This window comes from Odocoileus virginianus, chromosome 12, assembly GCF_023699985.2.
Source record: "Odocoileus virginianus isolate 20LAN1187 ecotype Illinois chromosome 12, Ovbor_1.2, whole genome shotgun sequence".
NCBI lineage: Eukaryota > Metazoa > Chordata > Mammalia > Artiodactyla > Cervidae > Odocoileus > Odocoileus virginianus.
In genome coordinates this window covers 38,839,876-38,857,221 of record NC_069685.1, presented here as the reverse complement: position 1 = coordinate 38,857,221, position 17,346 = coordinate 38,839,876, and the positions used below count along the sequence as shown (strand labels likewise).

The 17,346-nt window shown below is 36.1% G+C and overlaps 1 protein-coding gene across 5 annotated transcripts in view; it reads left to right on the top strand.

Annotated features, from left to right (window-relative positions):
• GRIA2 (glutamate ionotropic receptor AMPA type subunit 2) overlaps positions 1 to 17,346 on the top strand; it is a 183,374-nt gene that overhangs the window by 142,996 nt on the left and 23,032 nt on the right. For all 5 annotated transcript variants that reach the window (XM_070474940.1, XM_070474941.1, XM_070474938.1 and 2 more), the window contains exon 12: positions 2,626 to 2,824. In XM_070474940.1, the coding sequence (XP_070331041.1) occupies positions 2,626 to 2,824 (199 nt within the window). The remainder of the gene's footprint in view (positions 1 to 2,625; positions 2,825 to 17,346) is intronic.

Genomic DNA, 17,346 nt, shown 5'->3' with positions numbered 1-17,346 from the left:
GATATATCAATTTTAGATAACATGTTTGTCCTTGTTATCTTTTATTTGCCATGGGATATATATGTATAGACATATACATATATATCTAAGGAGAATTCACTTTATTAAAATTTTTCAGTATATGTACCTTTCAATTTATGGTTATATGTGCATTTGATAATTGAACATGCTGACTAATATTGGAAAATTTAGGGATTTTTTAAAGGAACCAAGCTATCATGTTTTAGAATGCAATGATGATAATTCTAGGAAAGGATAGAGCAGCTTACTATCTAAAATAATATTAATAGTAATGCATGAAATGCACAGATCACTTTACATATGCTCTTGAAATACTTTTAAAGATATTTATCATCTTTTTCTCAATAAAATATGGTAAAGAACTATTTTGTTTATATGAATAGAACACATTGAAATTTTAATATAGAATGATTACATGAGGTGAATTGGTCATTGCCTGAAATTAGGTTTAGAGTATAACTATAGTTTTGTGAAGACTATGACCACAGAATTATGAGAGCAAAATGGTGCAAAGTTAACTCTTATTCTCTGGTTTCCTTCTGGTTTCTCCCCCAATATCCTTAAGTGATTCAGATGATTAAAATATTTCATTGTTAAACTAATCATTTAATAAAGATTAGAAAAATGATAGAATATGTATATATATTTGCTGCTTTAGTGCAGACACTGAGAGATGAAAGTTTTGTTTTTGGTAAGAGAAACCATTTTTATCTGTCACCATAAAACATAATGTTTAATTTGCTCCTCTACTTAAAATTTCTCAGAAACTCATTCAGAAGCATTAGTTCATCCTTGGAAAATACTTACAAGTAAATAATTAATTGCTCAATAATTTTCTGTTTTGAATGATGCACAAGTTATATAAGCTTTGGGGGTTATCTTGCATACTTCAAAAAATGAGCATATTTAGTTAAACCTGACAGAAATACTGGATTAGGGAGCAACATTATGTCTTTAACTTGTGTTTATCTTACAACTGAGACAGAATGATTTATAAAAATGATTCTAAAATATATTGCAAATAAACCTGCAATGTATACTGTCCAAGGCAATGAGATCCATTTTGTTTTAAGGGCTTCGACTGAATCTGCCCTCTTAAATACACGGTACATGAGATGACAATTATACATTCTGTTGTGATGGAATAAATAGTGAATATTTTGAGAGTGACTTTGTCTACATAGTTTCTCCAAATCTAAAATGTACTTAATATCCTTTTCAGAATATGTGAGAATTAACTTTTTCCATTCTATCATATTTGTTTAATTTTTTGCATCTCTAAGATACTGGTAAAGGCTCTTCATCATATTGTTTTTATTTTTCATTGACTGTACAGTTTCTTTTTCTGTTTTATTTTAGCAGCAGATGTTTTTATTTAAAAAATCTTTACTTTTAGCTTCACTGCTTTTCTTCACTTCTCGAGTAGTTTATTATATAGATGTTACCTGATAATTGATTTAGTATCTGTGTTTCATCAAAAGGTGTATTTCTTATTATTAATTGTGAGGAAATTTAGTTTAGGTCATAAATTGGCACATTTTCATAATTTAAAGTTTTAGAAGTGTTACCTCTTCACTATAGAAGGATTTATTGTTAGACATAATAGAGTTATTAAGAAAAGAGAAAAAAATAGTTTTTTTAATGTTACTCAAATGCCTTTATATGTGGAACCCCACTAAACCTTACCAAATAAAACCTTATATACTACTTCTATATCTACATATCTATACTTAACTATTTCTATACCTACATATCTATACTTACCTATCTAGGATTTAAAGTAAATCAAGCTTTTGAAAAGTATTTTATGTAAGAATTTATGGTCACAGAAATAATTTTATTTTTATTATTTTTCAAACTAGAAATTTATATTTTGGCAAACTTTTAAATGTCTGATTTGTTTTCCTTCAGTTTTCTTTTTTCCTTAAGCAGGAGGCCCAAAGGAACAGGGATATCACAGTTCATGCCTGAAGCATCTGATTTTTATGTGTTAAGAATTATATTTTGTGTCATACTCTGTAGTATCATTTTTTTCCATTTATATCCTGTACTATATTTCTAACATCTATGTTTCTGCACATACAAAATCCTAATGAAATTTTGGACCTTTTTTGAGGGTTTTGAAACTTCACTGGATGGATTAAATGGAGGGTTTCTTTGGTGTTTAAAGTCATATCTATGGTGCATACTTTTATTTTTGATATTTGATTTTGTTTGTCAACATTTTTCTGAGTTTTGCTCTTGATCCTAGATTCTCTTCTTTGTTTAGTTATATCATGAGTGGATAAAATATTATAAGCATTGGATAGATTATTCACACATTTCTGGAAATTGCTTGTTACAAGATTACACGTGTAGCCATGATAACTGTGAAAGAATTTCAGAAATCTGAAGTTTTGCCTCTGGATAGCTCATCAGATCTAGTGAATCTATAATCCTTGCCCAGAAGGTTTAATAATTTCAAGTTTCATGAACTAGCTGATATATTGAAAAATATGAAGTCAAATATTTCCCTATAAATCAACATTTGCATAATACTGCTAACTTGTTTCCTTACAAGGTCGTTCATTTCACTTTACAAATGCATTTCATACTTGTTATCAGATCCCTGTCTGGGCGCATTGTTGGAGGAGTGTGGTGGTTCTTTACCCTGATCATAATCTCCTCCTACACGGCTAACCTAGCTGCCTTCCTGACTGTAGAGAGGATGGTGTCTCCCATCGAAAGTGCCGAGGATCTTTCTAAGCAAACAGAAATTGCTTATGGGACATTAGACTCTGGCTCCACCAAGGAATTTTTCAGGGTAAGAGATTCTGCTTCGTAAGTTCTTGTTTTGGTCTTACAATTGAACCAGCCTAAACTCTGTGCCTCCTTGCCTCTCCCGTGGTCTATACAAAGGTGCTGTGTGAAAGTTACTCCGTCTCTGTCTCCAATTCTATTTTTGTTCCTCTTTTTTTCATTTTTATTTTATATTGGAGCATAGTTGATTTACATGTTGTGTTAGTTTCAGGTATATAGAAAATTGATTCAGTTATACATATACATGTATCTATTCTTTTTCTTTTTTATTTATTTATTTTTTAAATTTTTTCTTGAACCAGCCATGCATTTACATTCTATTCTTTTTCAAATTCTTTTCCCATTTAGGTAATTATAGAATAATAGAGAGGAGTTCCCTGTGCCATACAGTAGGTTCTTGTTTATCAAATTTCCATATAGTAATATATATCTATTAATCCCCAAATCCCAATTTACCCCTCCTCTCCACCATACCCTATGGTAACCATAAGTTTGTTTTCTATTTCTGTTCTTAACCTTATCTCTAGCCCTCTGTGCTCCCCACCCTCCCTATCCCTATATTTGGCACTATCTACCTTTTTTTGATTTCTGACTCTTTTGGAGAAAAACACTACGTTGTAAAGAAATCTAGTTTTTATAAAAATTAATTTTCCTTCTGGGACAAAACTGAAGCAAGGTCTAGCTAAAATTAAATGATTATTTTTAAAAGAAAATGGTGTTATAGTTTGCTTTATGTTAAATAAGCTTGACTGTCAATTATCTTACATAATTTCCAGTTGAGAACTGACCGTCAAATCAGTTATGTTAATTCTATGTCAGGAAATAGATTATCTTCATGTGTGGAAATTCTGAGTTTTCTGTTAAAGCTTCCAAGAAAAGGCTAACAATGGCCTTCAACCTCCTAATTTTTAAAATGGGAATAATGATTATGTGTCTATTAAGTGTATTTTAGCTTTTAAAAGGTCTGTGGCCCTGTGTTCTCTGTCTGAAGGAACCAGTCCAATAGGCTGATGGTATAATTTTCTTTCCTTATACTCTTAATGGGATTCTCTGGTGGCTCAGACGGTAAAGCGTCTGCCCACAATGTGGGAGACCCGGGTTTGATCCCTGAGTTGGGAAGATCCCCTGGAGAAAGAAATGGCAACCCACTCCAGTACTCCTGCCTAGAAAATTCCATGGATCGAGGAGCCTGGTGGGCTACAGTCCATGGGGTCGCAAAGAGTCAGACACAACTAGGCGACTTCACTTCTTTTATACTCTTATCTCTCTGTAAGAGCTCATTCTATTAAAATGTTGAAATAAAGTAGATAAATTTTGGCATTAAGCCAAATATATGTCATAGGATGATCCATAAAAATCCACAAGTATCTTTGAATGTATCTGAGATTGAGTGAAGATTAGGGCTTTCAACTTCCAGCTGAAGTAGTACATTGTGGTTTGAGGACTGTCTCATCCTGGATTACCATTGGTGTCTTTTCCAAATAACATCAGTTGTGCTCCAGATGTGATAGGAGAAAAGGTGGTTCTGTCAGACTGCTGACAACAGATAGTAGTTTGGATGTGAGTGGGGCAGCAGGACGTTGGCACTTCCTCTAGACACTGCAGTGTAAACCAAGACTGTGGTCCTTTTGTAAGCAACTTTACTTTGACTTTAATGCTACCTGTGAATGTTGCAGTGCAGTTTTGCTGCTAATGACAGTTTACTTCTACTGCTGAAAATAGTTGCAATGTGTGTATATTGTAGTGCTTAACATAATGTGCTCTCGCCTGATTGTGACATTGGTGCTATTAAATAAATTAGAATATTGCATGATTGTCAGCTAGTGTATTTTGGAACATTTAAATGTTATTTGTATCCCAATATGGCTTGCTTTTATTTTATTGATATATTTTATTGGTATTCCTCCCTCTCTAAGTAAATGAGATCTATGAAGGGGCTTGTTATATCATGGTTTACTTACTGCTACTTATGTTGATGAAAATAACCTTGTTTCCAGACACTGTCTGTTGAGAGTTACTCTCATTAGCTTGTTTGGGACCAGCTAGTCTCAATAACTGCACCTTCAGAATCTGAGAGCTTTTTGATATACTCAACCATATATACTCAGCCATATACTCAACCATAGATATACTCAACCATAGAAACATATACCGTAATCAACACATGGCCAAGATTTCATGATTAGAATATGTAAATTTCCCGGGAGACAGGATGAAAAGGCTAGGTAACTCTGGGCAAAGGATACTTCAACTCTTGTGTTTCAGCTCATTAACTCCACAAGATATTGTGGTTCCCATGTGCAGTACACACACACACACACACGCATACACAAACAACCCCGACATATCTGCAGTGTGTCGTTTGCCTACATAGGATTGTGGAGCTTACTTTCTCTGGAGTAATAGAGAAGTGATGTTGATTATCTTATTGTTTTGTTCAGGCCCTCTGTCACGTCTGACTCTGCAACAACATGAACTACAGCACACAAGGTTTCCCTGTCCTTCACCATATCCCAAAGTTTGCTCAAATTCATGTCCATTGAGTCGGTGATGCCATCCAACCATCTTGTCCTCTCTTTTACCCCTTCTCCTCCTGCCTTCAATCTTTCCCAACATCAGGGTCTTATCTAATGAGTCAACTCTTCACATCAGGTGGCCAAAGTATTGGAGCTTCAGCTTCAGCACAGTCCTTCCAATGAATATTCAGGATTGATTTCCTTTAGGTTTGACTGGTTATATCTCTTTGCAGGCCAAAGGACTCTCAAGAGTCTTCTCCAACACCACAGTTCAAAAGCATCATTTCTTCGGGACTCAGCCTTCTTTATGGCCCAACTCTCACATCAGTATATGACTACTGGAAAAACCATAGCTTTGACTAGACAGACTTTTGTTGGCAAGCTAAAGTCTCTGCTTTAATATGGTGTCTAGGTTGGTCATAGCATTTCTTTCAAGAAGCAAGCGTCTTTTAATTTCATGGCTGCAGTCACCATCTGCAGTGATTTTGGAGTCCAAGAAAATAAAGTTTGTCACTGTTTCCATTGTTTCCCCATCTATTTATCATGAAGTGATGGGACCAAATGCCATTACCTTTGTTTTTTTGAATCTTGAGTTTTAAGCTAGCTTTTTGACTTTCCTGTTTCATTTTCATCAAGAGGTTCTTCAGTTCCTCTTTACTTTCTGCCATAAGGATGTTGTCATTTGCGTATCTGAGGTTATTGCTGTTTCTACCAGCAATCTTGATTCCAGCTGTGCTTCACCCAGCCCAGCATTTCACATGATGTACTCTGTGCAGAGGTTAAATAAGCAGGCTGACAATATACAGCCTTTACGTACTCCTTTCCCAATTTGGAAAAAGTCTGTTGTTCCATGTCCATTTCTAAATGTTGTTTCTTGACCTGCATACAGGTTTCTCATTAGGCAGGTAATGTGGTCTGGTATTCCCATCTCTTGAAGAATTTTCCAGTTTGTTGTGATCCATACAGTCAAAGGCTTTATAGTAGTCAATGAAGAAGAAGTAGATGTTTTTCTGGAATTCTCTTGCTTTTTCTATGATCCAGCGGATGTTGGCAATTTTGTCTCTGGTTCCTCTGCCTTTTCTCAACGCAACTTGAACATCTGGAAGTTCTTGGCTCACATATTGTTGAAGCCTAGCTTGGAGAATTTTGAGCATTACTTGTGCAGAAGTTTGTATATTCTTTGACATTGCCTTTTTTTGGGAGTGGAATGAAAACTAACCTTTTCCAGTCCTGCGACTACTGCTGAGTTTTCCAAATTTGGTGGCATATTGACTGTAGCACTTTCACAGCATCATCTTTTAGGATTTGAAATAGCTCAGCTGGAATTCTGTCACCTCCACTAGCTTTGTTCATAGAGATACTTCCCAAGACCCACTTGATTTGCACTCCAGGATGTTTGGCTCTAGGTGAGTGATCACACCTTCATGGTTATTTGGGTCATTAAGATATTTTTCATATGGTTCTTCTGTGTATTTTGCCACCTCTTCTTAATATCTTCTGCTTCTGTTAGGTCCATACAATTTCTGCCCTTTATTGTGCCCATCTTTGCATGAAATGTTTCCTTCTTATCTCTAATTTTCTTGAAAATATCTCTGATCTTTCCCATTCTATTGTTTTCCTGTATTTCTTTGCATTGTTCACTTAGGAAGGCTTTCTTATCTCTTCTTGCTATTCTTTGAAATTCTGCATTCAGATGGGTATATCTTTCCTTTTTTTCCTTTCCCTTTCACTTCTCTTTTCTCAGCTCTTTGTAAGGCCTCCTCAGACAACCATTTTGCCTTTTTACATTTGTTTTTCTTGGGGATGGTCTCCTGTACAATGTTATGATCCTCTGTCCATAGTTCTAGACAACCTGATAACTTTTATTAGTATAGCTTCCCAAGGCATAGTCTTATGCATTGTCTCTGAATCTCACAGTATTTCTGTCTGCTAGTCAGAGTGATCATTTTTGTTTGCATGTTGCACATTATTAAACTAAATGTGAGGATTTGACCAAACTCTAGCAGGTAATGTGTGTGCTGAATCTTTTACTCCTAAAGCACTCTTCACGTACACTGTTTTTCCTTGTGGAGAAAAGTCTCTGGATTTCACTGCTTTCATGCTCTATTTCAATCCCTTCTATGTTTGTTTATGTCAAGTTGGAGGATTATATTGGTAGAAATGCAAGCAGTGCCTCACAGTTCTTCATATACCTGCGAAAGGAGCTGTGATGAATCAAGGTGATTAGGTCTCAGTGCATAACGCGTTAGTAGTCAGCTTCTCCTTATCTTGAGAAGGAGGGGCATGGGCTCAAAAGTACTTAAAAGCCACACTAGCCTGTTTGTAGCAGCAAAGGGAGGCTAAAAGAATAGCACACATCACCCACATGAACAGGAGCTTGCCATGTTAAATATCCTCCATGAAAACAGGTGTGGTTGTCATTTGAGAAAGTAGTACACAGAATATGTTGTTGTTGTTCACTCACTAAGTCATGTCCAACTCTTTGCAACACCATGGACTGTAGCACACCAGGCCTCCCTGTCCCTCATCATCTCCCTGAGTTCGCCCAAGTTCATATCCCTTGAATCCATGATGTCATCCAACCATCTCATCCTCTGCTGCCCTCTTTTCCTCTTGCCTTCAGTCTTTCCCAGCATCAGGGGGTTTTCTGGTGAGTGGGCTATTTGCATTGGGTGGCCAAATTATTGGAGCTTTAGCTTCACCGTCAGTCCTTCCAATGAGTATTCAGGATTGATTTCCCTTAAGATTGACTGGTTTTCTTACTGTCCAAGGGACTCTTAAGAGTGTTCTCCACTATCACAATTCAAAAGCATCAGTTCTTTTGTGTTCAGCCTTCCTGATGGTCCAATTGTTACATCTGTACATGACTACTGGAAAGACCATAGTGATAGCTTATGGTGAACAATGCCTGATTTGTGATCTCTGAAGAGGATTTAGCTTCGGGACCAGGGACCAGACTTGATCATTCAAGAGCTTTTGTGTAGCAGAGTTTTATTCAAGTGAAAAAGGGACAGAGAAAGCTTCTGACATAGACATCAGAAGGGGATGGAGAGTGCCCCCTTCACTAGTCTCAGAAAAAGGAGTTATATACTTTTTCAATTGGTTATTACAATAAATCAAAAGAATGTCTCAAGGTTGTAAAGATCTTACTAGACCCACTCCCACAATTTACATTTTAAGATGACAGGATTAGAACTAACAATAGAAAGATCTTACCAGACCCACTCCCATAATATACATTTTAAGAATATAGTATTAGTCGTAAGGTTTTCAAGGAGGAGAAACTGTACTCAATCAGGACACATTATTGTTATATAACCCTTACTAAGGAATGTAGAAAAAAAAGTTTGTCCTTTCCTCCTCCTTGAGAATTCCAGACCCTTATATCCTCCTCGAGGATCCCGGACTTATCAATTGACTAGGAATTGACTAGGAGTTGACTCTCTCAATAGCTTTGACTGTACGGACAAAGTGTATGTTTCTTAAAAATGTGGGTTGAATTAGAAGGTGCTGCTAATTCATGAGTGATCCCTTCTCCAGGAGATCTTTCCAACCCAGGGATCAAACCCTGGTCCCAGGCATTGCAGGTGGATTCTTAGCCTCCAGGGAAGCCCATAGCTGAATTAGTATTGGGTAATTGGGTACCATGGTGACCATAGTGAGAATAGTCTTCATTTTGCTTCTGACTCTAAAGATATTTTCAGGCATGGTCTGTCTTTATAGCAGTACCCATTACATCTCATACCTTTTCTCATGGAGTTTGTTGCATTCGGATATGAAGGTTTACTGCAGATCCCATTTAAAAAAGAATTCTGTTTATAGAGTGTAACTCCAAATGCATTGAATGAGATGGAGGTAATTTATAGACATTACAAGGGCAAAATGTAGTTGTTTTCCTTGACATTTTTTTCCCCTTTAATTGCTAGGTTATGCTACAATGTATTAGCAGTAGTCTGGTCAAATTTCTAAGCTTAAAATGGAAGGTGTTACAAAGGAAATTTTCTTGCAGGCACACCACACTCTATGCATTCCTAAAATTAACATTCATCACACACCTGGGACATCCTCTCTCTCAACTGTCCTTTATGTTTAGGGGCATTTGGGGCTCCTGTAAACCAGGTGCAGAACAGGCAGAAAGCTGGGAGAGTGACCATCATGGCACCCAGACTGCCAGGAGTGAGGATGCAGATTGAAAGGGCATGGCCCACAATGAAGACACGTGCTTGCTTTTTGTGCTTACTGGCTGCCACTTGTACTTACTTTCATGCCTGAGACAGCTGATTATACGTGGAAGAAAACTTGTCTCAGTTGTTGGTATTTAAGATTCTAATAGTTATTTTATGTTTCCTTATATGACTTAATTTGGCTTTAGTGATAGCTCTTTCTTTGTAATGCTGTTTATGAAGTGGGGTTTATTATTTATATTATTTTAAATTTTCTACTATCTCAGTGTTTATCAAGTCAGCTTTTGTTTCTTGTCACAGCAAGAGCTTTGAATTTAGCCACTAGAGAAATTGATTTGAAAAGTTAGGTTTTTGTCTAAAGTTTAAAGATATATGAGTAGCTAAAAGATGGAAAATAACTTGGTTAAGACCATTTAGATTAAAGGGCCAGTTTTAAAACAGAATTCAGAATTACAGTCTTCAGTCTCAATATCAACTAAAGATATGTCTTTGAAGGGATGAAAGCATCTTATATCAAATTAAAAGGTGACTATTTCATCTCATTTATAAGAATCTGTTTTGTTGTCATAAGGTGATGACAAATGTTCAGTTTAAATCTAAAATATTTTCATATTTCAGTTACATAATTTAATAACTTTCAGTTTGTGTGACTTATATTTAGAATTCCAATTTAAGCTGCAAATTTTCTAACTTAAAAAATCTATATGCTCTTTCAGTGAAACAAGCTTGAATGAAATATTTGCTTTTTGTAACTAGAGAGAGTAAATAGAGGGCAGTCTTGTAATCAACAAGAGATGTGAGGAAATAGACCCTGCATATAACTTTTCGAGAGTTCTCTGTGCCTGGAACCCATATGCATTCTTGTACAGAGTGAATGATAAAGTCTGAGTTATTTTGGAGCTATCAATCTTCCCTAATTTTAGCACCACTATAACACACCTATAATTAAGAAAGAATTAGGCTTTCAATTATAAACCACTATTTTTAGACTTTCACATTTTGATAATTTCTTCTTTCAATAAAAGAGGACAGATCTTGATTTAGATAAGTGTGTGTAGAGGAGGATTCTGTAAGAACTATGTGCATTATGTTCCTACAGAAACTTAAATGTGGAGGATAGACAATGGCTTGATAAATAAACCAATCATAGGCCTGTCAATCCATAAAACAAAAGTATTAACTTGCAGAGAGGAAATACTTCACGCCTACCCTAAATCCCCACACTGCAATCTGTTTATTTCCTCTGGGAGGATGAAGGACAATGTGTTTCTGAGTAAGTGGTCTCCTTTAATTATGCTGGTGTCGAATGAACGGATTTTAAAATATTGTTAAAATAAAGGTATCCCCTTCATATTCAATTAAGTTAATTATGCCACTCTCAGAAGATCAATTTTGTCTGATAATAATCCATAAATGTATATTATTGTTACCCAGCATTGTAGACCTTTCACATAGTTCACAAATAGTATAAATGATAGATAAATAGGTAGTGTTATGCAGGTGTGCCTTGCCTGAGTGAAAGGACTGGTTTGAAAGTTTTCTTTACTATATAATAATTACAAATACAAGAGAATTATAATACTTTATCATTTTAAAGATTGCAACCTGTGTTTAATTCCTTCCCTGGCATAAGAGACACACTTATGTTTATATATAAAACATTGATTGAAATATATTTATAAATAAAAATATTTGAACCATTATGGCAGCTTCCTATAGAACTACATTAAATTCTCTTTCATTATAGTTACATTTTTTCCCACTTAACCATTTGTGTTTAACAGGAATACAAGCATGATTCCTTTATTTATATTTTATAGAACAGATTTCACTAATTTGTGGTAGTTTTCCATACTTATTTCATTATTTCTGGTATAGCTAAAGATTTTTCAGCCAGAGTTTCTTATATATCACCTATTTCTATGTGGGTAGAATATACATACTTCTAGTTTTATTTATATAAATATATACATATATATTTATTTCTAGCTTTGTGTATATGAGTATATCCACTTCATCTTCATATTATTTGAAAGAATATTATGAAGATGAAATGGATGTAGTCATATGTATTTTACTAATATCAAAATGAACTCTTTATAAGTCTTTCAGTTATGCTTAACTCTAAATAGTTTCAAAATACTCAAGACTAAATAAATGCTGAATGTGAATACATTAGCAACAAATAGCACTATATGGCTATGTTGTAAGTCACTCATGGCATGGTTAGTCATAATGTTACAGATTTTTCTTCCTTAGGTTTTTTTTTTCTTGTTGAAGAGCTTGATTAGTCATAAAAATCTTTACAGCTGACAACTCTGCATGTTCAAGGTTTCTCTAGATAACCCAGGACTAGTTGAAATCATTTCCTCTCTAGCCGACATTTTGTTTCTCTGACATTTTAAATGTTTTCACCATTCCACAAAATATCTGAGGACAAGATTGAGTTCTTAAAGACTTTAAGGCTACTTTTAGCCTAAGCTGCCTGGGGAAAGTCCATGTTCTCTTATTCAGGTAAAGGTGGTGGTTTAACAGTGAAGGAAAGGTCAACATTTTATAAGATTGATTCACATTTCCTTTAAGATCTAATGTTCAGTTCAAAGACCTGCATTTCATTAAGTAGTTTACAAATTCAGAAAGAAATGTATGCAAGACCATATTGAATGCATGGGATGAAAGCACCATGGAAGGAAAAAGAAGAGGGTATGTCTACTTGCTGAATTACAATTATCATGCAAAATGATAGATTCTCCAAGACTAGTGTCATTTTGGTCCTTTTCTTCTCTCCATAGCAATTCTTAGCAAATCAATGTGCTTCCGATCATTTCATTTAGAGACCACCTTTGTGACTCAAAAGGGAGTTGAAAGCTCACATTATCCATTGGATAGATAATCTGACTCTTACCAAATTATAGGCGGCTTTCTAACATTGTCCATATTAAAGAGAAAATGCTCCTGTCACACTACTATCAGATCATGAGGTTAATTATTCTAGCCAAAAAGGTCCAAACAATAGAGAAAATTTGAAACTAATCTCTTATCTCAAAACTTCTAAAATTCCTGCTTAGATGCCTAAGAGAAGATAAATATCAGTATATACCTGTGTGGGTACCTTAGATGGCTTGGTTTTTAATTCACTTTTTGTGCTTAGTAAAATAATCATCATGCTTGTTTCACTGGATATTCTGAACTAGTTGCCATGGTAACAAACACAGTCCAAGAGTTGTACAGAGAAAAGAAATACAAAATTTTGCAATTATTTAAATATACTGGAAGCAAAATCTGGACTAGATATAAATATTGTTGATAAAATTTTGAGAATTCTTTAATTAGACTTTTGATATTTGAAGAAAAACTTGATACTAAAGTAATTTTTACTTCATGCTTCCAATGTACAATTTTGCCCTAGATCATAGTGAGGGATGATCAAACCCAAGGTGCTAGTGAATGTGATTATTTATGTTCACAGAGTAATGAGATTTTAGAAATAAAATGGCAACTGGGAAAGTCATGCAAAGTCAGATATTGTTAGGTTCCCCAAATTGATATTTAAGATTGCATCTAAAGAGACTTCCCTGGTGGTTCAGGGGCTAAGACTCTGGGCTCCCAATGCAGGGGGCCTGGGTTCAATCCTTGGTCAAAGAACTAGATCCCACGTGTGTTTCTGTGTGTGTGTTAGTTGCTCAGTCATGTCCGACTCTTTGCAACCCCATGGACTATAGACCACCAGGCTGTTCTGTCCATGGAATTCTCCAGGCAAGTACTGAAGTGAGGTTGACATTCCCTTCTCCAGAGGATCTTACCAACCCAGGGATCAAACCCTGGTCTCCTGCATTGCAGGCAGATTCTTCATCATCTGAGTCACCAGGGAAGTGTCAGATCCCACATGCCACAACTAAAGAGTCTATATGCCACAAATAGTCTACCTGCCACAACTGAATATCCTGCATGCTGCCACAAAGATCCCAAGTGCTGCAACCAAATAAATAAATATGTTAAAAAAATTTTTTTTAAGTATTTCATCTAAGGAAACAAAGATCCAAGGAGGTGATGTCAGAAGATAGTTGCCCCGAAAAATCCAGACCCTCCCTTTTTCTCCCAGATACACAGACTCAACAGCAGTACATTGACTCTCTTTGTGAGGAAATAGTTAAGAGGCTCCTACAAACCAAGTTGAGTGTGAAACGAGCCAGTCAAACCCTGTAGGAAAATTCATGGCCTCACTGACTGCAGTGACATCCCTGGCATAGCACGTCAGCATTGGGAAGAAATACGTAGCTCTTGGTTTCTTTCTAGGGAGAGAGGGACTAGACTATTTTCATGTTATGACTTTTCGGAGGAACTCGTTTCTTTCTGTCTTGCCTGAATCTAAGCACGAAAAAGGGCATCAGGTTGGGGACCTCTGAGAATAAAGTTGAAGGTTTGGCCTGGCTTCCCTGGTGGTTCAGATGGTAAAAAAAACCCACCTGCAATACAGGAGTCCCAGGTTTGTTTCCTGAGTTAGCAAGATCCCCTATAGAAGGGAATGAATGGCAACCCGCTCTGGTATTCTTGCCTGGAGAATTCCATGGACAGAGAATCCTACAGGCTACAGGCCATGGGAACACAAATAGTCAGACATGACTGAGTTACTTTCACTTTCACTTTGACCTGGCACACACACACTCAACATAGACCTTCCTCTCCAGCTCAATGTGGTAAATGGGGGAAAACCGCTATTTGAGCTTGTATTAGGGAAAGTGTAGAAGAAAGTGAAGTTGCTCAGTCATGTCTGGCTCTTTGCGACACCATGGACTGTAGGCTACCAGGATCCTCCATCCATGGGATTTTCCAGGCAAGAATACTGGAGTAGGTTGCCATTTCCTTCTCCAGGGGATCTTCCCAACCCAGGGATTGAACCCAGGTCTCCCGCATTGTAGGCAGATGCTTTATCCTCTGAGCTACCAGGGAAGGAGCAAGCAAGCTGGAGTGTGGGTCCATTTCTCTGACTTTTCGAGGAGCTGATTCTGTCTTGCCTGATCAGAGCACTGCTGGGACCTGGTACGTGCTAAATGCCTGGGGGCTGCTGGGAACAGGAGGGAGCTGATAGTTTGCTGCTGCTTCAGAGACCTGTGGTCCAGCCGACAGAGACCAATGCAGCTTGGCGGCCACTCCCTTGCCTTTGGAAGAAGACTGGTGTGTGCTTGCAATGTTCTGACCTTTCATGGGGTGCTTTGGAGACGCCTTTCCTGACTTGGGCCTAGCATATTCTATAAGCCTGGAGGCTACAGATAATGAAATAGAGCTGGATGGCTTATTCTAGCTCTAGAGAACCTGCATTACTGAAGACAGACATCAAAGGAGCGAGAGATTATGAACTCTGGAAAAAGGCTTCCTGCAAATCCATCTGATTGGAAATTTGCACAAACATGTCCAAAGGAGACATATCCACAGAAAATGTTTAAGAGGCCTTTGGAATATTTAACCAAGGTGATTGGTGAAGTTCTATCCCTATATGAAGTCAAGCCATGAAGACTGGAGAGATGAATGTTTTTAAAAAAGGTACAGATCCCAATATAAACTTATAAGGCACATAGAAAAAAACAACAAAAATGTGGCTCAAAGGAAAAACATTAATCCCCAGAAATAAAACTTAAAAAAAAAAAAAAAAGGAGGTACCTGGATAACTTGGCAAAGAATTCCAAATATCTGTTACAAAAATGCTCAAAGAGCTCAGGAAAATGATGCATGAACAAAATGAGAACATTAACAGAATTAAAAAATATAAAAAAGAGCCAAATGTTGAAAATAACTACAGTGACTGAATTAAAAAATTCACTATACTGATTCAACATCAGACTTGATCAAGCAGAAGAAAGAATCAGCAAACTTAAGTAATTTCAAAGCATCCAGAGTATCAATAAGGAAAAAAGGAAAAAAAACAATGAAAAAAGGTGAAGAAAGCCTAAGGGACTTGTGGAACTCTGGCAAGGGGATCAATAAACACATTATGGGAATTCCAGAATGAAAAGAGACAGAGAAAGGGGTAGAAAACTTATTTAAATAAAAATGGTGAACATTTTTCTAAATCTGGTGGGGGAGGGCAGGGATATAGACATCCAGATTTATGAAACCCAAAGAATCTTAAATAGGAGGAATTCAAGAAAAGTGTACTCAAAGAAACATTATAATCAAATTGTCAAATGTCAAAGACAATTTTTGAAAACAGCAAGACAAATGTGCCTTGCCACATAGACATGAGGACCCATAAGACTCCTAATCTACTTATCAGCAGAAAGCTTGTAGGTCAGAGGGAGTGAGAGGATATATTCAAAGACCTGGAAAAAGATAGTGCTAACTATCTAGAAAGACACGCATTCAAAACTTAGGGGGAAATAAAGACATTCCAAGATAAACTAAAGCTGAGAGAGATAATCAGCACTACACCTGCTTTGCGGGAAGTGTTAAAAGAGGTCCTTCATGTTGAAATGAAAGGATGCTAGATAGCAACACAAAGCATGTGCAAGTACAAAGCTCATTGGTAAAGGTACATATATAGATAAATACAGAATGCTATGATGCTGTAATAGTGATGAATAAGTATCTTTTAATTTGAGAGGTTAAAATATAACTTTATAAAATAATAACTATAAAATATGTTAATGGATGTACAATATAATTTGTGGCTTCCATAACATAAAGTGCAAAGGAAGTAAAAGAGTAGAAAATAACTAAGAAGAACATAGAAAAGATTCAATAAAATCAGAAATGAAAGCAAAGACATTACAACTAATGCACATACATTTTTAAATTATGAGACTACTGTGAATAATTATATGCCAAAAAATTAATCTAGAAGAAATGGATAAATTTCTGGAAATATACCATATACTAAGATATGCTAAGATTAAGTCCTGAAGAAATAGAAAATCTGAATAGATCTATAACTAGTAAGGAGAGTGAGTCAATAATAATAAAAATTTCCAGTAAAGAAAAGCACGTGACCACCCTTGTGGCTCAGCTAGTAAAGTATCTGACTGTAATGCGGGAAATCAATGGGTCAGTCCTTGAGTTGGGAAGATCCTCTGGAGAAGGAAAAGGCTACCCACTCCAGTAATCTGGCCTGGAGAATTCCAAGGACTGTATAGTCCATGGGGGGGCAGAGTCAGACGTGACTGAGCGACTCTCATTTTCACTTTCAGACAGCTTCACTGGAAAATTTTACCATTTAAAGAAGAATTAATGACAATTTTCAAATTCCTCCAAAAGACAGAGGAGGAGGGAACACTTTCTCATTTACAATGCCAGGTATGCCAAAGACAACAAAAAAAGAGAACTTCAAGCAAATATCCTAGATAAATATAGGTGCAAAAATCTTCAGCAAAATAGTAGCAAAGTGAATTCAACAGAAAGTTAAAAGGATCATTCATACACCATGACCAAGTGGAATTTATTTTTTTGATGCAAAGAAATTTCATCCTATGAAAATCAGTTAGAGTGATTTAATCACAATAACAGAATAAAGAATAAAAATTACATGATGATCTAAGTACAAGAGAAAAAGTAATTGACATAATTGAACACACTTTCATGATAAAAACACTCAGTAAACTAGGAATAGAAAGAAATTATCTCTACATAATAAAGTTAATAAATGAAGCCCATGGATGACATCACAGTCAGTGCTGAACTTGCAATAGTTTCTCCCAAATCAATAGCAAGATAAGGGTACCCACACTTTTCACTCTTTTTCAATGTAATACTGAAACTTCTAACCAGAGAAATTAAGCAAGAAAAAGAAATAAAAGGCACCCAAATTGGAAAACAAGTAAAATTATCTCTGTTCA